Source organism: Sminthopsis crassicaudata, chromosome 1 (assembly GCF_048593235.1).
Source record: "Sminthopsis crassicaudata isolate SCR6 chromosome 1, ASM4859323v1, whole genome shotgun sequence".
In the NCBI taxonomy this organism is placed as follows: Eukaryota; Metazoa; Chordata; class Mammalia; order Dasyuromorphia; family Dasyuridae; genus Sminthopsis; species Sminthopsis crassicaudata.
The window spans coordinates 606,215,320-606,241,058 of NC_133617.1; the positions used below are offsets into that span (position 1 = coordinate 606,215,320).

Genomic DNA, 25,739 nt, shown 5'->3' on the forward strand with positions numbered 1-25,739 from the left:
GTTGGGATAGGTTGCCTGCTGAGCCACCTCTACTTCACAGGAAATAATCCCCTATTGGACACTGGAAGGTTTTTGTATGGAGCTTACAGAAACAATCGACACCTAATTATGGTTTTATATTTCCAGTTATTGAATTCACTGGCTCGGGTAAGGCACGGGATCTAAAAGTTTGTGCTACCTCCTTAGCCAACTTTTGTTTTAGAATGTAACTGCATTTTGTTGATTTGGGGAAGTTTTGGCTGCACTTACCTCTGTAAGAATTTGGGGGAGTTTTGGCTACACTTACCTCCGTGAGTAAGAATGTTACAATTGGTTGAACCTCCAAAGCTGTCCATTCCTATAGCCTTTGCCATAGTCCATATTGTTCTGATGCTCAAAACTGAAATTCACAGCTGCCAGATGTTTCAAGACTCAGCTTACAAAGACTTGATCCTTGGTTTTGTGAGAGGATGCACCTGCACACACCCTCCCAGTGGTGTTGAGACAGTTTCTGGGTCTCCCTATGAAAAGGTACCTGCAGGTCTGGGAGAGCAGCCATTGCTAAGTATTCCTCCTAACATCACTCCTTCCCCCATCAAAGCATGCTTGGTGCTTTGTATAAAAAACCTAGCCTGGTACATGTTACCACATCCAGCCGCAAACGGGCCTTTCCCTGCCATCCCCCTCCCCACCCATCAGTGTCCCTCAAACCAGTATTCTCTTCCATGTAGACTTAAGGACGATTTTCTTGTTGCACTGTCAACTAGGGCAATGTGAAGTAGGCTGAACGAAAGGAAATTAAAGTGATAATATACATATTGTTTCTTTAATCTCTTTCCTTAGCTTTCAAAGTTATTTATGCTCAGAGAGAATAGGATCTTTGCCATAATTTAGTTGTGCTGAAGGGTTTGGCTGTAACTTTTTAGTGCTGATAGATTGCAGATTCGTCCAACATAGAGTCTGCAACTTGGCTCTAACAGATGGCTATATTAAACGTCTTGAAGCTTTTAACTTGCATGGGGCCAAGAGAGAGAGCAGCAACAGATGGAAGCAATCCTTTGTATTCAATGCTCTGTATATGTTTTTGAAATCCAACAATAACATTGCACATCTGTTTGAACAGCTGTCTCTCAATTTCATTCTGTTTGTTGTTTAGGTTTAAATAAATGTGTCTTTAATACTTACTGCCTGATATTTTGGCTAATCTTTCTTCTTTATTAACTATAACATACTCCACTTCTTTTAATTATGGGTCTACTTTAAGGATTTGTAGAATGACTTAATTTACTTGTGTAATTGTTGATTTAGTTATTTTTAGTGTAGTCTCCATTGGTTTTCTTATTTATTTAAGAACAAACTAACTCAGAGTTTCTGTAATATTAGACATTAATTTTCAAAATGAATGAAAAAACCCTTATTTAACATAGCAGTAAATACTAAGGATTTTTGCTTAGTGCTAAAAGCAAAGACAGCCCCTGCTCTCAAAGAACTTCTATCCTAGCAGCTGAGGCTACCCATATTAGGGGAGGGATGGTCAGGAAGAGATATTTTACTCATAATATCTAGGTAAAGAAATCTTAGAATTTTAGGGCTGAAAATGGATATATGCATATAATGGGTAAGAAGAATACAGAGGCCAGTAGTAAGGAATTTTCATTTTGTTGATGTTCTTATCAACATATTAATTATCACTTCACTTTCCTTTTATGCCATGTGTTTTATATAGGTATAATTGATTGTGCAATAAATTGAGTAAGGACTGTTACAAGAAAAAAAATAAGGAAGACTCATTTGGCATTTATTTATAATGTTATTTTTATGTTATTCAAAATGACTTTAGCTTGTTATTTTTTAGAATAAATATGCCAGATCCTGTCTTTGCAGGTAAGGGATCTCTCCATTGCTTATTTGCTGGTGATGTTAACATATCTCTACATTGGTATCCTGGTTTTTGCTTCATTTCCCTCTCCACCGTTATCCAAAGAATGCATTGAGCAGGTAAGCAAATATGCATTATACAAAAAATATTTATACCTATGTATTGTGCAGTGTTTCTTTTCCAAATGAACTACATAAATTCCATAACATTTCCAGAGAAAACAGAATCCAATCCATTGTTCACTCTTTCTTAAAAAAATAAACCTCGTAGTTACCAGTGTGACTATTAACCAGTAGGTAGTGCTATAGACTGAAAACATTTAATTCCTCCTATGTGTAGATAGGAGATAGATTAAATGAGACTAGTCCCTTCCCCTCTTGGAAATCACAGCTAAGATAGAACATATACTCAGATAATTTTAATCCAGAATGATGTTTGGAAATTCCATGAGAGATACAAACTGAGTACCTTGTGGCAGCCAGGCAAGAAAAAAGATGTTATTAATTTAAGAATCAGGGTAGGCATCATGCAAAAGCTAGCATTTGCCTTGGTCCTTAATATCTGGGTAAGATTTTATTAGATGCAAATGAGGGGGTGAGATATTCAAGATGTAGGAAATGGCATGAGCCTAAAGCACTGGTGTGTGGAAGCATATGGAGTATCAATTCCTGTACTAAAAATGTCTGCTTATCAATATTGAAGTAGTAAGTTAAAAGAAGAATGTTTGTAGATGCTTTCCTATCTGTTTCTCAATTGTGCTGTCACCCATCATTCATGTTTATTCTTATAGGCACATATTAAAATCTTTTTTTAATTCAAGAGAAAATTTTATATACATTTATTAAAAATTACATATATTATTTTGAGGACTACAGCAAAACTAATTAACATGAATCCTTCCCTTTCCTTTTTTGTATATTTGCATTGTATTAAGTACAGAGCAAGATAATGAAGAACTATTTTAGACTGAATAAGTTGGTCGTTTGAATAGCAGGTCTTTTAAATGGTTAATTGAAACTGAAAAAAGAAATAAGATTAAAGTAATAATTGTTCTGAAGAGTTGGAGAAAAGCTTCAATCTCCTTTTTCTAAATTGCCTGGCAGGTTCCAGGACAGCCTTGGATTATACTTTTTTTTTTTTTTTTTAAAGCTTTTTATTTTTTAAAAATATGCATAGATAATTCTGAAACATTAGCCCTTGCAAAATCTTGTGTTCCAGCCCCCCCCCCAAGATAATTGCTTAGTAAAAAGCCAAATTTTAAATTGCTCAAGTCTAAATGTTGCTACATAATTACAATTACTTTCCCAAATTGGATTATACTTTTGAAAACTCCCTTTACATAGGCTTCACACAGTTTTTAAAAACATAGATACCAAAGTTTATTCGTGGTCTGAATTTTTCAATTGATTTTTTTTTTCTCTTATAAAACCAGCCTTCTATTCACTCAGAGAGGATCCTGCAGGCAGTTAACTAGGCCTTTGCTATAGGACCTGTTATAAGCATCAGGTGATGCAAGTTCAAACAATACCAAAAATAAAGTGGAAGTCATTTAAATAGGGTATGACAGTATGGTTTAGATTTCTACAAATCACAAAATTTATCATTGAAATATAGTAAAGACAGTATTTCAGACTCCTTATAAAATGCTTTCAAATTATGCTGGTATTTCCTACTTACCAAAATCTGCTGAAATGTTTCCCAAACCCAAAATAACTTTCTGATAAAGCAGAACATGCACATTTGAATTCCTAAGACAGTCCCTAATAAAAGAATGCTGACTTCCAGACAAATGTCATTAATATGTAATTTTTCTCATCCATAAATCAGTTAGCACTGACATAAAAAAAGGATTTCACCTTCTAACATTATAAATAAACCAAGCTCTAGGTAGTTTCCCACATTTTAAAAGGCATATATATTTTCTAAAATTAAAATGCAAAAAACCTTAAAACATGGCACCAATATAAAATAATCTCATTAACATAATATGTAAAACATAAAACAAGTTGACAAATACAAAATTAATCCAGTTAAATGCATTTAAAATCATCTATGTGGAAAAAATATTCCATGCATCTGGGTTCTATTTTCAATATTTAGATATGTTAGAATAGTTATCACTTCCACTTAAAACTACAAGATATGGCATCAGCAGTTACTATTCAAAACATATTTTAACTATAGATAAATAATAATTGCTCAGTAAAAAGCCAAATTTTAAATTACTCAAGTCTAAATGTTGCTACATAATTACAATTACTTTCCCAAATCCACTAGAATACTAGTAGTATATCTAAAAATTAAGTTTGGAAATCATGAGAAATCTCAAAATTAACTTCAACTCCCTAAAGGGGGAAACCAGCATTTCCTCAAGGGGAATTCACAGCTATTCTCTTATTTTTCAGTGAAGTCTTAAAGTATTCTTTGTCACCTACAACAAGCCTGGAGTTATTGTTTTTCTGCCCTTTTTTTTTTTTTTTCCAGTTGGCTTAAATACTGACAAAAAAGGGGGGGGAGGGGAGATTTCTATTCTGTGAATGAGAAATAGATTTTAAAATGTTCTACTTTGAAGAATATTTTTATGCATCTGCATTTCTCAGTGTCTTTTATCTGAACTTTAAGCCTTTAATGTGTCAGTGTAAACTTTCCTACTGTCTTGCTTAGCTGTTCTTTTTTCTGTTAATTTGTGAGTGATTTAAAAAATTTTTTCCATATCTATGCAAGAATAGTTTCCAGAATTCACCTTTGCAAGATCTTGTGTTCCAATTTTTTTTTTCTCTCCCTCTCCCTTTTCTGCCCCAAGACAAGGTTAAGCATATGCAACTAGTTCTTCTAAACATATTTCCATATTTGTCATGCTGTACAATAAAAACCAGATAAAAAGGGAAAAAAACCCACAAGCAAACAATAACAACAAAAAGTGAAAATACTATCCTTTGATCCATATTCAGTTTTCATAGTCCTCTCTCTGGATGCAAATGGTACTTTCCACCACAAGTCTATTGGAATTGCCCTGAATCTCATTGTTGAAAAGAGCCAAATTCATCATAACTGATCATCACATAATCTTATTACTATGTACAGTGTTCTCTTGGTTCTGCTCACTTAGCATCAGTTCATGTAAATTTTTTCAGACTTTTCTGAAATCAGCTTGTTCATCATTTCTTATAGAACAATAATATTCTATTACATGCATATACCATAATTTATTCAGCCATTCCCCTCCAACTGATGGATATAAAAAGGGCTGCTACATTTTTGTACATGTGGTTCCTTTTCCCTTTTTAATCTCTTTGGGATACAGATCCAGTAAAGACACTGCTGGATGCAAGGGTATGCATAGTTTTATAATCCTTTGGACATAGTTCCAAATTGCTCTGAGGATGATTCTTGCAAATCACAAAATTATATTTCTCTTTATATCCGTTCATATTAATAACACTATAACAATAACTAGTATCTGAAACTAAATTTGAATTCATATCTTCCTGTCTCCAGGCCTAGCACTTTATCCACCTAGCTGTTAGTAGATCAACTCATACTGTAATAAATCAGAGAAGGAATTTAGAAAACTGTAAAAATGAGATGAATGAATATCATTTAAAAAAAAAAAAAAAAAAAAAAGGTAAACCTATTCTAAGGTAGGGCTAGGAGATAACATTTTGATTGTCATTTATTTCCAAACCACCCTCAGTCTTGGACAATCCAACCAAAGAATTTGTCCCCACCCAAACCTGAATAGAACACTTTGGGCTTCCTTGCCTGAGTGGAATGAAAACCAGATTAAGAAAAAAGTTAATCCAATTTCTTAATCAGTATTGTCTTTCACATGCTGGTTTGGCCTAGCAGAGAATAAGCTTTCAGAAAAAATCCTTTGTCTCCCCAATTTTAACAATTAGTTATTCGATGATTATTTCTCTCACACCACACCCTGGACCTTCAGTCATCCTGGAGGGTGAGGCTGATAAGTTTGTGTGACTGCCTCACTTAAATCCAACTAGTCAAGACTTCACCCTGTGATATCATTAGTGCTCTTTAAAAATGAGGGATAAACAGCATTTAAACACCAGACACCAAAGCACAAAAAGAGGAGAAAGACAGTCCCTCCCTTAAGGAGATTACAACCTAATAGGAGAGATAACATGCAAACAAATATATACAAAATAAGCAATATACATGCTAAAGAATTGAAAGAGGACTGGACTTAATTGGTTTATGGAATGTTTCTTGTAAAAGGTAGGAATGAGTATATTTTTTACCCATTGGGAAAGATTTATGCAAGCCTCCAGGCCCAAGAGAAATTGTTTGATCTTGCCTTACTCTGAAGAATTTGGCCACAAAGAAAAGGCCACAGATGCTTTGAGGTCCACAGATGTAATTGGCTTAGTTCCACCTAGGTCAGGGAGGTGATTTATAACTGTTAAAGGAAAAGCTTACACTTACATAATTCAGGAATTGGAACATATAAGGTAGCCATAAACACCAATGGGGACAATATTCACAAATATCTCTTAAGTGTAACCTTCCTCTCAAATGGTCAGATGTCATGGGCCTAAATAGGGAGTCAGTGAAGTCAGGCAGCTCTGATCTAAAATATTTTGTGTAAGGGTGTAAAAGGTCTTCTCATCTGTGTTTATTTAGCAGTGTAAATCTATTACAGGAACAGTCGTAGCCCATTGATGGCTTAACTTATTATAAATTGTAATCTGAGTCAAAAGGCATCATTTAATTGTCACAGGAAAAAAAATTTATGGTGTTTTGCATCATAGTCACAAACTTGCCAGAAAGTTTTCATTAATTTGTCATTGTTCCGAATTTAAGCATTTGTTCAGTTTCAGAGAGGGATGTCCAAACTGAGAGTCTGCTCAGGTTCTTAGATATCTCTTTTTGCTTGTGTGGGATGAGTGCTAGAACTCTTTTCCCAAATTAACTAATCAGGTACAAAGAGAAAGCATTTAGTTAGTCTCTGCAGGGAGAGACCCAAGCATACGTGGGAGACATCCAACTCCTATCATGTGCTCCTGGAACCTGATAAGCTGGGATTTAAATAGCAAAAGACCCGAGCCTTTTCATTGGATAGACGAAAAGGACGCAATCATCCTTGACCAATGGTCACCAATGTTGTCTGCTTCCCACTGGTCATGTCACTTTCTGTAATTTCACTGACTGAGGGTCTGACCTGGCTCTGAGAATAGGGATTGTGTGACTTAGTCTCAAACTGAGAAAATTTCATCCAATGAGTCCCATTCATGCACGTGACATATTTGCAGTAACTTTTACAGGTACCTTCAATATATGGTTTGAGACTTCCCTCAAACATTTTGACTTCTCAGTTACTGTGACATGCTCCAATGTTGAGCTTACCTTTGAACTTGCCAACACATGCAAGTGTTCTACTTCTACGTTCATGAACTCTGAAATTCCTTTATCTGATCACAATCTTTAATTGTTCTCTCCTTCCTTTTGCCTTATGACCCTTAACTCTGATCTCTTTCCTCAACGTAACCTTTGGTCCCTCCACCCTGCAGTTCTTTCCTGAGCGGTCGTGTCTGTACTAGCTACAATATTATACTCTCCACTAATCCCTATCTTGGCCTTTGGGGGACCAGACAAATTCACCATTATTTTCTATTTGAATTCTTTGCCTCTTAACTCATAGCCAATCATGCTTTGCCAAGCGTAACCTTAGATTATTCTTTCTGCCTGCCTCTTTCATTCCTATTTATGTATTGTTGAACAGAGCTGGAAAAAAACTACAATACCACACTGAGTAGGTCCAGTACCCAATATAATCTTAACTAGGCCCTCATTGCATAGGCAATTCTTTTACATCTTTCTAATAATCTCCCTAACCCACTCACCATGGCAACTACTCTAGACTTTTTCTTTTTTCCTCAAGTTTCCCATAGCAACCTGATTCAATGAAACAGTGAAGACCATTTGCTAAATCCTCCCTCTTCATCTCACATCACTCAGACGTCTTTCATACTTTCTCCTCCTTCAGGTTGTCTCATGTGGAGAAGTGGGCCTTCTCCCACCCAAGGCAAACCCTACTATGTGCCTTTATAATCCCCTTCCATTCCTTTTTCCCCAGCACAGTGCCCTTTTGTCAACCATAATCTTCCACTAATCTTCCATTTTCCCCAACTAACTGCTTCCCTACTGCCTACAAACATGCCCATGCCTCCCCATCCTTAGAAACCCTATCTATTCACTCCCTCTGGCTATACTCTGTATCTTCTCCCTTCTATGACTAAAATCCTTGAAAAAGCTTTCTGGTTTTGGTCTCTGCTTCCTTTCCTTTTGCTTTTTTCTAAAACCCTCCACAGTTTGGACAGCTTCTGACTTGTCATTCAATTGAAACTGCTCCCACCAAAGTTATTGATGCTTTTTTAATCACCAAACTCAGGCATCATCCTTCTTGTCTTGTTGGCAGCCACTGACTTGTTCCCCTCTTATTCTAGATGTTCTCTCTCCTTCAAGTTTATTGGAACATGGCTCTCTCTTCCATGACCTCCTCTTTGGGTGACTTTCCTTCTCACCCTCTTTTGCTGAATCTTCCTCCAGGTCACATCCATTAACTGTGGGTATCCCCTCAAGGCAGTGTCCTGAGTTTTCTCTTCTCTCCTTCTACCAAGGGTTGCTAAACTACGGCCTGCTGCTTAAATCCTACCCATTGCCTCTTCTTATATGGCCTGTGAGTTTAAAATGGTTTTTGAGTGATTGAAAAAAATAATCAAAAGAAGAATATTGTTTTGTGGCATGCAAAAATTATGTGAAATTCACATTTCCAGTGTCCGTAAATAAAGTTTTGTTTGAACACAGTCAGCTTTTTTTGTCTACATTGTCTATAGCTGCTTTCATGCTACACAACAGACTTGAATAGTTGTGATAGAGACCAGATGTGGGGTTCTTATCACTTGGCACTGCTGCTGGGCACACTACAAAAATGCAGTGATAGAGTTATACCTTCAACAGTTTGCATGCCATCCATTGTATCAGACCATAATATTTTTTTTTAATCTTCAATGCATATTCTTCATGTCAAAACAAAGGGGAAAAATAAATTTTGGCATATCCACAGTGGAATGGGGATTATTTTATTATCAAATTAGATGTCAGAGCATTGAGCTTATAAGCTATAAGAATACAAAATATATCAACATTGTCAGACTAAACACTCAACATAGTATTCCCAACTCACAGAATAGTAACAGTCAGAAAAATTATAAAATTTAAAACGGGGTATCTCATCAGAGAAGAATTTTTTAACAAAAATAAAAATTGAAAATGAAGTTGTTGCAACCAAATGAAATTTCTGAGTGTCTCACTTGTTAGTCAAGCATGAAAAGTCACTTACTAATGGTGAATTAATTAAATTGTGTTTGATTATGACAACCTAAGAAATGTATTCAGAGTAAAGTAGACTGGTTTAAGACTATTATGCTTTTAGTTCAATTAAAATTATATGCTCTGTCTTAGAAAAGATATGAGAAAGAACACCTCCAAATCATCCCTAATTCATGGAGATGGGAAACCCACAAGTGTTGTACATTGCCCATGTTTATTAACTTTTTCAATGTATGAGTTGGTCGTGCTGATTTTTTTTCCTCTACTTCTATTTCATTTCTTTTAAAAATACTTTTTGTTCCCTCTATTTTTGTCCGCCTGCATTTTTTATTTCCTTCATAGGTTAATTGTATACTATTTCAAAATCCGATTCTTTTTGTGCAGCAGAATAACTGTATGGACATGTATACATATATTGTATTTAACTTATACTTTAACATATTTAACATGTATTGGTTAACCTACCATCTGGGGGAGGGGGTGAGGGGAAGGAAAGGAAAAAATTGGAACAAAAGGTTTTGCAATTGTCAATGCTGAAAAATTACCCATGTATATATCTTGAAAATAAAAGCTATAATAATAATTTTTAAAGAAGTAAAAAAAATACTTTTTGTTATGAGGGATAGCTCTGTAAGAGGAGAAGAGATATGGAGGGAAACTATGATGATTTAAAACAAAAGACATCAACAGAAACTTTTTTTTTTTTTAATCATATGCTTAGAAGAAACTGAGTCAAATTTATTTAAAAAAAAAAAAAAAGAGTCATGCCCAATTAATAAATGATCAAAAGATATGATCTGTGTCCAAAGGGCTATAGTTTCATGAATTTCCTTTGACCTAACAATATCACTATTAGGCAGGAATACCAAAAGAGATTTTTAAAAGATGGGGAGGGGGGAGGAAAAGAACCTATATGTATAAAAATATTTGGAGCAACTCTTTTCTCAGGGCAAAGAATTATGAGGTTGCCCATCAGTTGGAGAATAGCTGAATAAATTGTGGTGTATGACTATCATGGAATATTGTTGTTCTGTGGGAAGTGATGAACAGAATGCTCTTGGGGAAAAAAACCTGCAAAGTCCTCCATAAACTTACTCAAAGTAATATGTACTATATACAAAATAATAGCAATTTTCTGGGATGACCAGCTATAAATGATTTTGCTGTTCTCAGCAGTTCAATAATCTATGACTACTCTGAATAACTCATTTGAACAATCTAAAATCCATACCTAGAGAAGAAACTTATTGTATCTGAATACAAACTGAATCATTAAAAAAATCATATGCTTATAATTTCACAATTAGTACTTAATTGAAAAAGTCACTTTCATATGTGAAATATGATCCACATTAACAGATGACCATATGTAATCAATTTTAATGCTAAGAGAACACTAACTTTGGATCCCAAATGAAACAAAATGTTATTCCTCCCTCCCAAAAGAAGAATTACTTTCTTTTCATTAGTAGAACAGTATTACAGAAAATTTTGCATTATTGTTTTTAATATTGACAAGAAAAATTGGTGAAAATGTTTTTTTCTTGTTATATAAATTATCTGCATAAGACTACAAAGTCCATGATAATTTCTCTCATTCTTTATAGGAAAAAGTATATTGACCCCTATTCTATACTATTCCTTTTCAGATACCTCTCTAAAGATAATTATCCAACCTTAATCGAGATCCTAATATATATTCTTATATCAACAACTATCTATTGGACATATCTAACTGAATGTCCTAAAGCCATTTCAAACTCAGTATATACAAAACCAATTTTCCTCCCAAATTTTCTCCTGTATCCAGTTATTTTATTTATGTCAAATGTACATCATTATCTTCCCAATTGTTTTCAGTAATATCTGATTTTCAGTAATGTCTGACTTCTCATGATGCCAGTTGGGGTTTTCTTGGCAAAGATGCTGGAATGGTTTACCAATTCCTTCTCCAGCTCTATTTATGATAAAGAAACTGATGCAAACTGGATTAAGGGACTTGCCCAGGGTCCCATAGCTAGTAAATGTCTGAGGTTGCATTTGAACTTAGGAAGAGGAATCTTCCTGACTCTGGGCCAAGCATTATATCCACTACCTGCCACAGCCTGGCACATAGGAAGTGCTTAATAAATGTGTAATCAAAGAAATCTTGAACAAGGAAAATTTCACTACCTCAAACTCAGGGTTAAGTATAAGTTAATATATCATTCATCAGTCCTAAACAATAGTAACTTAATCTTGGAAAATCATTTCCCTAAAATCATGCAATTCCTTTAAGACCATTTCCTTCCTTCAAGAGCTGTCTTGCTGATTTTCCTTTCCCCCAGACCTGGTCACAAAAGATCTCCCTCAAATCAGTTCCTTTTTCCCGTCAAGAGAAAAGGTCAAAGATCTTAACTAGAATTGTAGTATTCTTATCTAAAAATGATTACTCCCTTCAACCTAGTTTCTAAATCCTTGGCTTTCCTCCTTGATTTTTTATATACTTAAGTTTAAAAAGAAAAAAAAAAAAAAAGTAGGAGGGATCAGCATAAGGGGATTTTAGTAGACAATAATTTTAGCTGAAGACACTATTTCCTGAGAAGTTTGTCTAAGTACTGGTAAAGTCTCCTTCCTTCAGCTAAATCTGGAAAGGATGTTAGACCAAAGAAATATTTATTTTATAATATTTTCAGTTGAACCACAAAGGAGTTTTTAATATGCTTCATAATTCTCTTGAGAGGAAGCATAGTATAATAGAATGAGATATAGATTTTAAGTCAGGAAACCTGGGTTAAAATTCAAGCTCTGACAGTAGATATATGGCCACGAGCAAATAATTTTACCTCTCACTTTTAGTTTTTTCATCTATAAAGTAGAAATTCCAATACTTACACTTACAGCATTTCATAAACTTTAAAATGTTATAAAGATGACAGTTATGGTACAAAATGTTCTAAGAATTATTTTGCTTGTCTCACACATATAAATGAATTAGAGATTGTTTGGGAGCAAATTGAATTTTACAAATGATAGCCTATTAAATTTCAAAAAGGGATCTTCTGTTAGAAGAATTTCCTTGGCACAGTGGACAGAGCTGGAACTAGAGATCTGGAGTCAAGAAGAAATCAAATTTGGCCTGAAACTATAACTATGTCATCTTGACCAAGTCACTTAACCTCTTTGCTTTAGATTCTTATACATCTGCTTGTGAAAGATATTTTCAAATATAATCAGCACTGACAGATGATTGTATGCAATTTTAATGAAAAATAACTCAAACTTTGAATCCTAATGAAACAAAATGTTATCCCCAAAAAGAATTCCTTCTTTCTCATTAGTATACCTGTATAGAAAGTCTCATATTGTTGTTGTTGTTGTTTTGAATTTTGACAGTAAAGACTGATAGAAATTTGTTTTCTGAGTACCTGAAAAATTCTGTTTTGCCTCATGGTTCACAAAGTCTAAAATACTTACTTTATGGCCCTTTACAGTTTGCTGACCCTCCCTACCCTCTACTCCATAGTATCTCATTTGGTTATCTCATCAACTCCTTTTGCAGCTTTAAATCTGTGATCCTCTGATTGCCAAGAGAAAAGAGAAAGCAGAGCAGGCATAGGACAGATTCTTGAAGGACTTCCATACTTAGAGAACAGGAGAAAGAAGATAAATCACGAAAAGAATCTGTTAGACAAGAAGAGAACTAGGAGAGAGAAGCTTCATCAAAGGCAAGGGAAGAGAATATTAATGAAAGAATTCTCCCTTCTTGAAACATTCTTTTCCTCTTAGATTTTCATATAGCAGTTCCTCAGGATCTCCTCTTTTCTCCCATCACAATTTATCTTGATATTATCCTTGGCTGAACATAGTTTTATCCCTGCTTCCCAGTGGGCTTAGGAGCCTCTTTGGGCCCCAAATCTCTAGCACTGTGTCTTACTCTCAGGAAGTACTTAATAAAGATTTAACCGAATTTAAAGGGACAATAAGTGATACAAAAAATCATGGGACTTGAGGAATTTGGAGACAGGGAAGATTTGGCTATTGGGTCATCAGAGAAAGTAGTTTTATTGGTGATGGAGCTCACCTCCAGGTGATCAACAGCTGATAACTTTGTTATTTGCTTTATAGAAGAAATATAGTTAACAGTCAAATGTAAGAACTTTAGTCCTACATCTGATTCAGCCTGACTTTGTGACCTCTCAAGCTGTAAATTGACAGTAGTCCCAGGTCTGAGTTGGCAAGAGGGTATTTTCTTCTTGATGTTTTCCTATGCCCATGAAATCATGGATTCAGTGGGGGGTAGGGAGGATGTTAAATTACTGTGTTACTGCTCTGATAGCAGCTTTGGTAAGTTTTCTTCTGTCCTTGACTACAGAATCTTTCTCAGAGAAAACTTACTGGAAATTTTTCATTTCTGATGAACAAATTGGTTCCATTCTTTCAGCTGACATGTGTATGGCAGAGAAAGGAATAAAGAACAATTCTGTGTGACAGACTTTCCATATATCAAGCCATTTTGGGGAAGCAAGAATGGAAACAGGAAGTAGGGAAATTATACCTTTCCGTTTGGTGATAGTGCTGAGACAGAAGCTTCCATAGATTCACATGAGGGGATCCTTGCTTTTCTTCACAGAATTGTTATGAATGAAAAGATTGGACTAAAATAGTCGTTGCAAATAGATAAAAGCCTAACTGACATGCCTTTACTACTTTGAATACCTAGACTGAGAAACATGTTTTACCTTTTTATAATATGGTGTACAGAATTTATTTGTCAAGAATTGTTTTGATGTTTTCTTACTAATATTCTTGGATTAGAATTTCTTAGACAATTTTCCGAGCAGTGACATCTTGTCATTCATTGGAAGGATGTTTCTGCTGTTCCAAATGATGACTGTCTACCCACTTCTGGGCTACTTGGCTCGAGTCCAGTTATTGGGATATATCTTCGGTAATGTATATCCTAGGTAAGACTTTTTTTCAATGGCAATAGAATTTCTGGAGTGTCAGAGTATGTAAAGAATGAAATTAAATTTGCTATTTCAAAATAGAGCATTTTAAACTGTAACAATCCCCTTCAGTTCTTTATTGGTTTCTCAGTACAGGTTTTAAAATTCTTATCTGGATATTTTTAAATAGGGAAAACAATCAAGGATCATAGATTTCAAGCCAGAAAGGACCTTCAAAGTCATCTAGCTTGACACCTTCATTTAATGGGTGAGAAAAATGAAATCAAGAGAGATTTTAGGTAATTTGCCCAAGATCATACCCCAGTTATCTAGAATAAGAACACCTCAGTCCAGAGAGAGGAAGCTAAGTTAAATGACTTCTGATATTAATTTGGATTACCTTATTAGTTGGTTGGGGGAGGGAGAATTTCACAGGTATTAGAAACAACTTAGAAAATTCTTATCTATGACTTACAATCTTGAAGAATTGCTTGGAAGCCTGAAAAGTCATAGGACTCTCACCCTTGTTTAAGAGGCACATTGGAGAGACCAACCTTCAAGTCCCAAACTACACAACCCTCTCTGCAAGTCACTCCATGATGAAAATATTGTTTTGCCCTCAAAATAGGACAGGAGTGTGTGTGTGTGTGTGTGTGTGTGTGTGTGTGTGTGTGTGTGTGTGTGCATGTGCGTGCGTGTGCGTGCGTGTGTGTGTGCGCGCGCGCATGCACGTGTTTATGCACCTTATACTTAAAATACAGATTTTGTGAGATTATATTTTAATTTCTTTTGTTACTAATTATTTATATATTTGAACAAGGTGTATTAGGGCAGATTGTGAAAGAAGAATTAAAATGTGTACCAGCCTTGAAACTCTTTGTTTTATTAAATGTTCATATTTGCAAAATAGTCTTGGTTTTTATATATTTGAGGAGAAAAATGGGTTTTGATCAGATTAAGTAAAAATTTTGTTTCTAAGTCTCAGTTATGATAGTCAAATTTGTAAAGTGCTTAGCACAGTGCCTAGTATAGAGTAGACACTATAAATGCTAGCTGTTTTTATTATCTATTAAATAAATAGTTCTTACTTTAAATAATTTAATCATAGATTTGCCAAATATAAAGTTGAAAGCAAATAATTCTCTTTCCTCAGGAGAATTAAGACAGCAACAGCCTCAGCTTTCCACATATAGGAGGTAGATTTCATTAAATCCAAAGTTCCAGTTATGTCTTACAACCTTTGAATTATTTATAGTCAGCTAAAATCAATGATGGGCAAAAATATTTTTTAAATGCTTGGTTTGTTCTTCTTTTTTCTTTGTGCTTTTCCCTCTCTGTATGGGCCAAAGGGTGGCTCCTTAAATACAGAGCTCTCTGACTAAAAACTGGCCTGTACCAGTATGAGCTTTGGGGGCTCTTCTTTGGGTCCCTTTTCCATCTTGCCAGCCTGCCTCCACTCATAAGAGCCAGGACTTGGTCAACCCTACAGAGACAATTTGCATGTCCTTTAAAAACAAGACAAAAAAGCTGTGTGACTCTGGGCAAGTCACTTAACCCCAGTTGCCTCAGAAAAAAAAGAAAAAGAAAAAGTAGCCTTCTTTGAGTACATTTGTTGTGTCTTTGTCCAGCATGGTTTTGGGGGGAATTTTTTGGCTGAACTTTGAAATTTGTTCAGCCACTGCCTTAGTCAGTGAGTGTTCCTCATCCCAAGAAAAATTAGGTCCCTGAGCAGACAAGAAAGATGGGTTCGAAGATTAGACATTTTTAAAGTCTATTGGATCATGTAACAGACTACCTGTTTATTGTAGCATGTTTTAAATTATCCTTTCCTGATGCTTTTCATTTTCTCTGGTGTAACTCACTAGGTTTTATCAGCCTATGATCATACTTTACATTAAAAGGATTTGCTTTTATCTGGAAATTCACTTATTGAGAGTAATTTTTCTTGGTAGAATTTCTGCATTATGTATTAATAATCACATGTTGCATGCATATGATTTGTCAGATTACACTTGACCTTTTAATAGGGTTTGAAATCTAGTAGAGCCACAGTCACTATATGCCCTTCTGATTTAAATGACTGATTTATTCTAAAAGATGAAGTTGTATGAGTATGCCATTGTCATTTTAGGGAAGTGATGAAAGAAGACTGTTATCTTTCAAAATAGTTCAATGCTGATTTGGTTTTTGTTTTTCTCATTTTGTTTTATTTCTTTCTTCCATGACTATCTTTTGACTTCAAGTATTTTCCATGTGCTGGTTCTTAATCTCATTATCGTGGGAGCTGGAGTGACCATGGCCTGTTTCTACCCAAACATAGGAGGAATCATAAGGTAATGACCACATATCCTTTACTTAGTTAACATTTATTTATAAGAAACAGCCTTTCTGATGTCTTAATTTACTTGTGTCATGATAGTTTCTTCAAATATGCTGAAATTAATTATATCTAAGTATCAGCTTTTTTTCTCAATACTGTTTTATTTTTCCAAATACATGTAAAGATAGTTTTCAACTTTCTTTTTTATAAGACTTTGTGTTCCATACTTTTTTCCTCCTCCCTTCCCAAGACAGCAAGCAATCTGAATATAGGTTATACATGCACAATCATTTTAAACATATTTGTCATGTTGTGCAAAAAAAAAATCAGACCAAAAGGGGAAAAAAACACAAGGGGAAAACAACAAACAAACCCCCTAAAAGGTGAAAATACTATACTTCAATCCATATTCAATCTCCATAGTTCTCTCTGGATATGGATGGCATTTTCCATCTCAAGCCTATTGAATTATCTTGGGTCATCACTACATTGTTGAGAAGAGCTAAGTCTGTCATAGTTGATCATCATATATTTTTGTTGTTGCCATGTACAATGATCTCCTGGCTTTGCTCATTTCACTCAGCATCAGTTTATGTAAGTCTCTCCAGGCCTTTCTAAAATCATCCTGCTGGTCATTTCTTACAGAACAATAATATTCCATAGCATTCATATACCATAATTTACCCAACCATTCTCCAATTGATGGGCATCCACTCAGTTTCCAGTTTCTTGGCACTACAAAAAGGGCTGCCACAAACATTTTTGCACATGTGGGTCCCTTTCTTTCCTTTAAGATCTCTTTGGGATGTAGACCCAATCATCTAAGTGCCAGCTTTTTGCAAAAGTCAATCCGATCCACTCCGATTTGGGGTTTGTTTGACAGTAGTAATTCCAATAGGCACGATATCTTCTTGGGAGGTCCTAGTCTCTTTCTGCCTTAGATCCCATTACTTTTCTCTTACCTAATTGCTCCTGTTTTCTTCCTTTCTTTTCTTTTTTTTTTTTAAAGGGGAGGCGGGGAGGTACAAGGAGAAGTTGGTTAAAGTTAAGTGACTTGCCCAGCCTCACATAGCTAGTAGTATCTGAGGCTGGATTTGAACTCATGTATCCTGACTTCAGGGCCATTGCACTAGTCATCGTCCTTCCTAGCTATCCTCAATTGCTTTTATTTTCTATTTTTTTTATTCTTTTTTTTTTTTTTAAACCAAAAGTAGAGATTGTCTTTTAGAGAAACAAATCTTAAATATATCTCTTTTTCTTTGTCTGTGTATATGTGTGTATAGTGTTAACTGCAAAAACCCACCCCCCCAAATGGAGAGGTGTTCTGGTTGAGTTGGAAGAAAATAATTTGTTAAAAGAAAAAGCTATTAGGCCTGTTTAGCAGGATAGCCTGGTAATGGAGCCCTCACCCTGGGAGATGCAGAGACAATTTATGCTTGAAAGCCAGGGGAGATTCAGGGAAAGGTTAGTATAGGGAGTGGACAGTTTTTTCCAGGAACAGGTGGGACGCAGGAATAGGATGTTTTGTAGCAAAAATTGACCACAAATTTGGTTTAAGCCACTATGAGGTGCCCAGCAAACAGCAGCAAAGGCCTTCTGGGAATGAGCAAGACCTTTGGCCCTTTTTTTGACTCCTGATTGGTTCCTTTTGGCACAGGCTTATTTTGTGTCTACTCTATCTATATTGTAAAGTAACTCATGGAAAATAGGCATGTTAGCCCTAGGAATGTTTTCACAGTGGAAAGAGAATTGAAAATTGCTTCCCCTGGAAGTCAAAATTCTCCAAACACTGTGACCCCCTCCTCCTCCAGGTAATAATTCTGTATCTCTTCTCCCCCCATCCCTCTTATTATTCTGAAGGGTTTTTGGTTCTGGGATCTGGGGAAAATATGTTTATTTTTCTTTGTTTTAAAATTGTCCTTTGTCTTTATGAAATTAACTAGAGGCATTTGCCAGTCTGACTGTACTTACTAGTATTGCAGTAGGGAGAGTCAATTGAGTTGAAAACATCCTTGAAGAAAAGAGAGAGAAATTTATCACTGAAATGTTGGGCCAGAGCCTTGTTCTCTAGCTCAGAACTCAAGATAAAATTGGAGAAAATTTTATATCCTTTTATTACAGTTTCCCAGAACAAAGAGAATACATTTACACTGAGAAATCCATCTAGGTATTGAATCAGAAGTATGGTGGGGAGTGACTCAAAAAGTCTATTCACTACATTATGCCATCATTACTACATAGACTTTTAAAAAAGTTATTATCTTCTTATTAAGAAAAGAGGGGTTCTGGCATAAAAGGCTAAAATTAGTCTTATGTGTATGGTTTCATAATCCATGGTTTGTCAGAAAACATTCAAGCAAATATATGCTACATGTTGAATTAATGTACATGCTACATTATTGGAAGCTATATTAAAGAAATAAAAGACTTGATTCTTTTCTATAGCAGAGATAGATGAACAAAAAAATGGAAAACTTCTTCCTTATTATCTTTTTCCCCAGAAAAAAAATTTATGGTAGATTGAATAAATGAAAGAAGGATTAGATTTGTGCATCTTTAGGATGATTCACAGGATGTTGGGCTAAAGATATTTCTTTAGAGAGAGATAACTAGATTTAAATAAAGATCACTCTCTCCCTTTCTCTTTCTCTTTCCCCCTCCCTCATTCTCTCTCCTTACCTCTCTGTATCTGTCTGTCTCTTTTTGTGTATGTCTTCTTTCCCAATCAAATCTCTGAAGGCAGAGTCCTGAAGCTCTTGCCCAAGGAAATTATTTCTCTAATTCTCTTTAGCAGGGGAAAAATGAGAGTCTTTAGGAAACAGGGTGGGGTGTGTGAAGTGGTAGTCCTTACAAATAAAGCCCTGTTGCTTTTAGCTTGGAAAGGATTTGTAGAACCCTTTGAATTTTTATTCAACAATTGTTGGGGAGGAAGAGGGCAATTGTGAGCTCCTTTTTTGTTTCGATCTATAATAGTTACATTGACACTACTGAGGCACTTCATGCCCATCCTCATTTTTAAACAGATGCCAGCAGACCCTTAAAAACCTAGAATGCATAATTAATTTGTAGAAGATCAAAGCTGGGAAGTCTATCTCCAGATGTATCTTGGGATGTGGCTACAGTTTGTGACAGCTGGATATTTTGGAAAAAAATAAAAACTCTTTATCAAGCGGATGTTCCTGAACAGATAAAGATGAACAGGAAATAATGTTTTATATTAACTTTGATGGGGAATTTTAAAAGTTTTAAACCCTAGTGCCTTTTCTCAACAGACGTGATTTCCTTGCCTTTTCAGATTGAGGGAGATTGAAATCTTATTATGTTTTATTTGTAAAGTAGAAAAACTCAAGAAGAACATAACCACAGTGAGCTTTGTATTTTGCAGATATTCAGGAGCAACATGTGGCCTGGCATTCGTGTTCATATATCCATCTCTCATCTACATAATATCCCTGTATAGCGAAGAGCGCCTGACGTGGCCCAGACTGTTATTCCACAGCTTCATCATCATATTAGGCCTTGCTAACCTGGTAGCTCAGTTCTTTATGTGAAAGTCCCAGATTTTTGCTGCTATTTCATGGTTTTTTGAGCTTGTATAACAGCTTGGTGTAAACTGAGTTATAAATGTTAATTGTGATTGATAGGATTTTGAGTGTCTTTTAGGATATTAAAAACAAGGAAGAAAGGGACCCATTGACAGGGACACGTGTGTGTGTGTGTGTGTGTGTGTGTATAGAGGGTAGAGACAGAAAGAAAACTAGGTTTGTCTTCTTACTTTCTCTACTCAACCCTGGTTATCTCTTACAAAATTGTCAAAAACCAGGTAAAAGAAAGGATTTGCTTTCCCAGGCAGAAATAGTTTTGTTAATCCTTATATTATTCTTTCTAACAGAACTATCCCTAATTGTCCCCATATGTCAGTTGTTAATTCTTGTCCATAAAAATCTTTAGTGGATAAGATTTGGTTGCTTTTAGAAATGTCTCTGAGTATTCCGCAGCATGTGGGAGAACAATTTAAGGGACTTTTGTATAATAGAATATTGAAAATAGAGATTGCTATAAAGGGCATCAGAGACCACTTGGTGTCTTCACAAGAAGAACTTGGAGTCTTAGAACTTTAGAACTCCGTAATGGGCCAGGATTTGAATGATTGCTTATCAGTCATACTCCTGAAGATTTTTTTGTTTTTGTTTTTTTCTATTTTTTAAATCTTGTTCCTTTGCCCTAGTATTTTATCCACATGGAGTGATACTTTTTTCTTTTTGCACAGTAAACATTTTGGCATGCTACCTCATTCTGATTAATATATAATCTTTCCTTCCTCTGCTTAGATTTCCATTTTTAGCTGCATCCTTAAATGATTTATTATCTACTTTAGGATTTTTAATTTCTCATCTAGCAGAAGAAAACTAAGTAATTGCAGTCCAGCAGCCTACAGTTTTTAGGATGGCATTGAGATGTTTAGTGAAGTCACATTTGTCACCCTTTTTTTTTTAGAAGGTCTTTGGGAAAAGTTGTAAATACTTTACAGAGATGGACTAGGTTTGAGTTTGATGACTGAAAGAAGCAGCTCTGATTTAGAAATTACTTAGGAGTAAAGAATAAAGTTGCATACTCACAGTAAAGGGAATTTTACAGTTTACTTGCATCAAGTTTATTTTACAAATGCAGTTTTGAAAAATGTAATGGCAACTAAGGTTTTGACAAATCTTTCTATTGTTTCTATCTAGACCAAGACTAGAAAACCAAATTATCCATTATGTATTGATTAATAAGTATTTATTGAGAGGAAGGTGCTGTACTAGATACTCAGGAGATCCAGAGATGTAGAAGATGTACTGCTTTCAGGGAGCTCATATCTAAGAGACAAGATAAAACATACAAAAATATCTCTAATAGAATATAAGAGTTGATAAGTGACTTTGGGGCACAGTGCTGAAGAAATTCCAAGAAGGAAGCCAGCCATTTCCACAGATGCTCAGGGAAGGCTTCATGGAGGACACTTAGAGTGGAGGGAAGTGAAAGCAGAGCTTAATTTCTGAATGCATAAAAACTATAATAACTTGACATAGAATATGAAAATTTCAGTCTTTGTTTTAGAATGATCCAAAAAGTAAATAATTGGGTCCCTCCCCACCCCCGAATTGGAACACATACATAAAATTTAAATGGAACTGATTTTATTTAATACTCAGAAACAAACATGTTTTTTGATGACATCTGCATATTGTTTCTTTTATTCTTCATATTTCAGTACCACCTGTTTTTACTTACTAATACAATTCTCAGGCAAAAAATTTAATTTTATATTATGACAAAATAATAAGTAGCCATAGAATGGGTATTGCATTTTTTTTAAGTCCCAGATAACTTTAATTCTGGAAAATTCTGGAAAAACGTATTTATTTAGGAATCCATTTAAAAGCCCTATCAGCTTATTACTCTGAGCTTATTTTTAAAAGCAGATAATATAGAAGCTGGATTATTTTTTAAAACACTGTTCCCATTTATATTCTTCAAAACCAAACTTTTCATGATCTTGTCATTGTTCTTTTTTTTTTTTTTTTAATCAACTTTATCTTAATTCTGATGTTGAAATGTATTTCCAAGTATGGGTGATACATATACAATCTATTATTAACACTAATTTTGTGCTAGAGCAGAACTAATCCTTACACAAAAATATACAAATACAACCCTACCTCCCAATATCTTTGTGCTCCAGTGGCCACCTCCTTCATAGTTATTTGCTGATTGCAGATAATATAATAACATGTAATCATACATTGTGAACTACCATCGTGAGAACATTACAATCCAGAATTTTCAAATGTAATTTATTGTCTTTTTATATAAAAAAATTAAATCAAAATTCTAAAGAACAGCTACCCTTGTGTATTTTTCTGTGTGTTTGGTTGGATTTAATAAGTTACATATTTGTTAGCTCACTTATTGAATTCCTTTTGTCAGAAATGGAAAGGCAGTGGTGTTCATCATCCTTATCTAAGGAATAGTCTATTTCCATCCAACTAAAGATCCCAAGTGGGTTTGGTACTCACTGACTCTAGAGAATGTCTTAACCTCAGACTGGGGTCCTATCATTGATGATGTGAGACATTGAATGAGTCTAATAGTAAAACTCACTTTTTACTTAGTGAACCTTATTGAATGATTTTAGGCCTTTACATGACTCTGCCTAAATCTCTTGAATAGGTGGGAGAAAGGTACGGGTACATGAATCTTGCAGAGAAGTCTAGATCCCCAGAATACTTTACTTTCTTCAGATCCCTAAAGAATATAACATTCATCCACTTGTATTAACTTCCATTTTTCCCAGTTGTTTTTGAATGATAAAGAAAAAGGAATAAGCATGTATTAAATGAACTAAAGAAAATGGCAAACCACTCTAATTTCTTTGCCAAGAAAACATCAAATGGGGTCACAGAATCAGACCCAACTAAAATAATTCAACAAGAGCCAAGCACTCTACTAAGTTCTTGACAATGATTGTTTCATTTGATCCTCACAACCTCCCTGGGAGATTCTGAACTCATATTTTCCTAGTTCTAGCCCCAGATCTCTCTTCTTGTTTTTTGTGAATTTTAAAATTTATTTGTATTTGTTTCAATACAAAACAAGAATTTTTTTTAAAACCACATTGCCATGTAAACAGCAAAACATAAAAGAGAATTCTATATAAAACAATACATTTCCATTCAAGAAAACCTATATGATAAATAATACACATTGTTTTCAAAGCTATCTAACTTTGCTTCCTTGTAGGTTCTCTTTTGTTCTCTGCTGTTCATTTTTTATTTGGGGTTTTTCTCCTTCCTCACTTCCCTTCCCCCCAAAGAAGACTAAAATTAAGCATGGAAATATGTGTGTATGTATGTATACCCTATCATATATATCATATATAATATGTAATGTTATATATAACATATGTAATGTTGCGGCCATCTTTTAAGAGCTCAAAGCATATGAACCCTTTGATCTCAGAGGCCAGATGAATGAGGAGGGAGACTCAGAGTGTGAAAAGAGCTCCAGTTTATTATGCTGTGCAGCTTTGTTGATATACATTTTTGCAAGCATGATCTGCACGTGAACAGCAGGCAATCCCCAATCACCATTCAGAGAAGCAGCTTGTGGGCTTTGCGTATGCATGGTATCTGCCAATGGAAGGAGAGCCAGTCCAGCAATTCAGTAGCTCTCTCCCAGGCGAGAGCCCCTGTTCAGGCATCCCTATTCACGTAGCCACTGGCTCTCACTTTATAATATAAAGTCTGATGCTGCTAAATTTGCTTCCTTTACATTTTTCCCACCTGGTTTTTCTTTGAAGTTCCTGACTTTTTGTTCTTCCAAATGAATTTTGTTATTATTTGTTGTTATTTTAAGATGATTTTTAAAAAATAATTTGCGATGACATTACATAAATAGATCAGTTAAGTAAAATTTTCATATTTTCATTATATTGATTCTACCTACTCACGGACAATATTACTTCAGTTGTTTGGATCTAATTATTTGTTTAAAAAATATTTCATGTTTATATAGTTCCTGTGTTTGTTTTGGCACAAGCTCTCTTCACTGCACCAATTAGTTGTCTAATAAAACAGGAAGGTGCCTTTTAAACTATTTTGAAAATCAAACTTCATATGTGATTTTTTTTTAAATAAAGTATTTACCCTGTTAAAAAATGTAGGAAAGACTCATCTCTTTAATTCTTACATGTTCAAATGTCAGAATCCTGGGAACCATTTGGCTTAGACCCTTACTGACTAAGGTGACATTTAAAATATTTCCTAAAATATGATAGTACATTATAAGGATTTTGTTTGAACTACAAATATAAATAGGATTTTTTTCTTAAAAGTCCATTTAACACTTTTGAGTCATTACATAAGCAATGAACGGTGTTAACTAGAGGATACAAAGAAATGTGGACAATGTCTTAAAGAATTCTAATGATTTAGCAAAATAGATAAGACATTTAACAAGAATACAAAGTACTAGAGAGGATAAGACACAAATAACTAGAATATAAAGTATACCATACAAAATAGTATGGTTCAGAGGAAAGAAGAGTTCTGAATACACATGTTACATGAGGATAACATGAGTAAAAGATAATATCTGATCTGAGCTTGGAAAAAGGATCAGGAAAGGGAAGGAGGGAAGAAGAAAAATGGTTAATTGTGGACATGTTATTTTTTTAATTGAAGCTTTTTATTTTCAAAACATTCAAGAATAATTTTTCACTATTGACCCTTACAAAGTTCCAATTTTCCCCCTTCTGCCCCCCCAGATGACAAGTAATCCAATATACATTAAACATGGTAAAAATATATGTAAATATAGGCATATGTATTTATACAATTATCTTACTGCACAAGAAGAATCAGATCAAAAAGGAAAGAAAATAAAATTCAAGCAAACAACAACAAAAGAAGTGAAAATGCTATGTTGTCATCCACACTCAATTCCCACAGACCTCTCTGGGTGTAGATGGCTCTCTTCATGAGATCTTTGGAAATGGTCTGAATCATCTCATTGTTGAGAAGAATATTGTGGACATGTTATGTTTGAGTTATTAAATCCAGGTGGAAATGGTTGATGACCATCAGACAGATGGGGCTATGTTGAGGGCAGATTAAAGATTGCATATATAGATTTGAGAATTTTTTGTGTAGAAATGAATGCATAGAAGACTATAAACAAAGAGAAAATGGCCCAAAAAGGAGCTTTAAAGAGTGGGAGAAACATGTTTCAGCAAATGTCTAATTATTAAAGGATACTGAGAAGAAACAGATGGGAACAGATCCAGGAGATAAAAATGACATGGAAATAAAAAGAAAAAAAATGAGTGTTCACAATGTCAAAGTTTCTAGAGGCATTCAGAAGAATGGGAACCCAGAAAAGCTCATTCGATTCTTTAGTAGTGTTTTTAAAAAATAGTTTCAGTAGAGTTTCAATAGAATGACAAGTCAAGATTTCTATGAGTGAGTGGTAAAGAAGTAAAAGCAGAGAGTGTAGAATAAACAACTTTTTATAGGAGTTTAGTCATGAAAGGGAAGAGAGAAATAAGATAATAGTTGGAAGAAGTGGTAGAGTCAGTGAAGCTTTTTTAAGGATGGAAAGAGCAGGAGTGTTTATAGACTGTGGGAAGGAGTCAATTAATAGGGAGACATGATGATCAATGGATCAAGCTGCTAAAAAAAAAAAAAAGAGAAAGGATTCCAGAATATAAGCAGAGGCTGGCTTTAACAAGGAGAAGGACTCC

At 34.8% G+C, this 25,739-nt stretch overlaps 1 protein-coding gene across 1 annotated transcript in view; it reads left to right on the forward strand.

Moving 5' to 3' along the window:
* Positions 1–22,338, forward strand: part of SLC38A9 (solute carrier family 38 member 9) — a 90,021-nt gene extending 67,683 nt beyond the window's left edge. Inside the window, 4 exon segments of the mRNA XM_074282500.1 lie at positions 1,864–1,977; positions 14,006–14,154; positions 16,380–16,469; positions 19,842–22,338. Coding sequence (XP_074138601.1) covers positions 1,864–1,977; positions 14,006–14,154; positions 16,380–16,469; positions 19,842–20,007 — 519 coding nt within the window. The 3' untranslated portion in view covers positions 20,008–22,338.
* Positions 22,339–25,739: the final 3,401 nt, after the last annotated feature.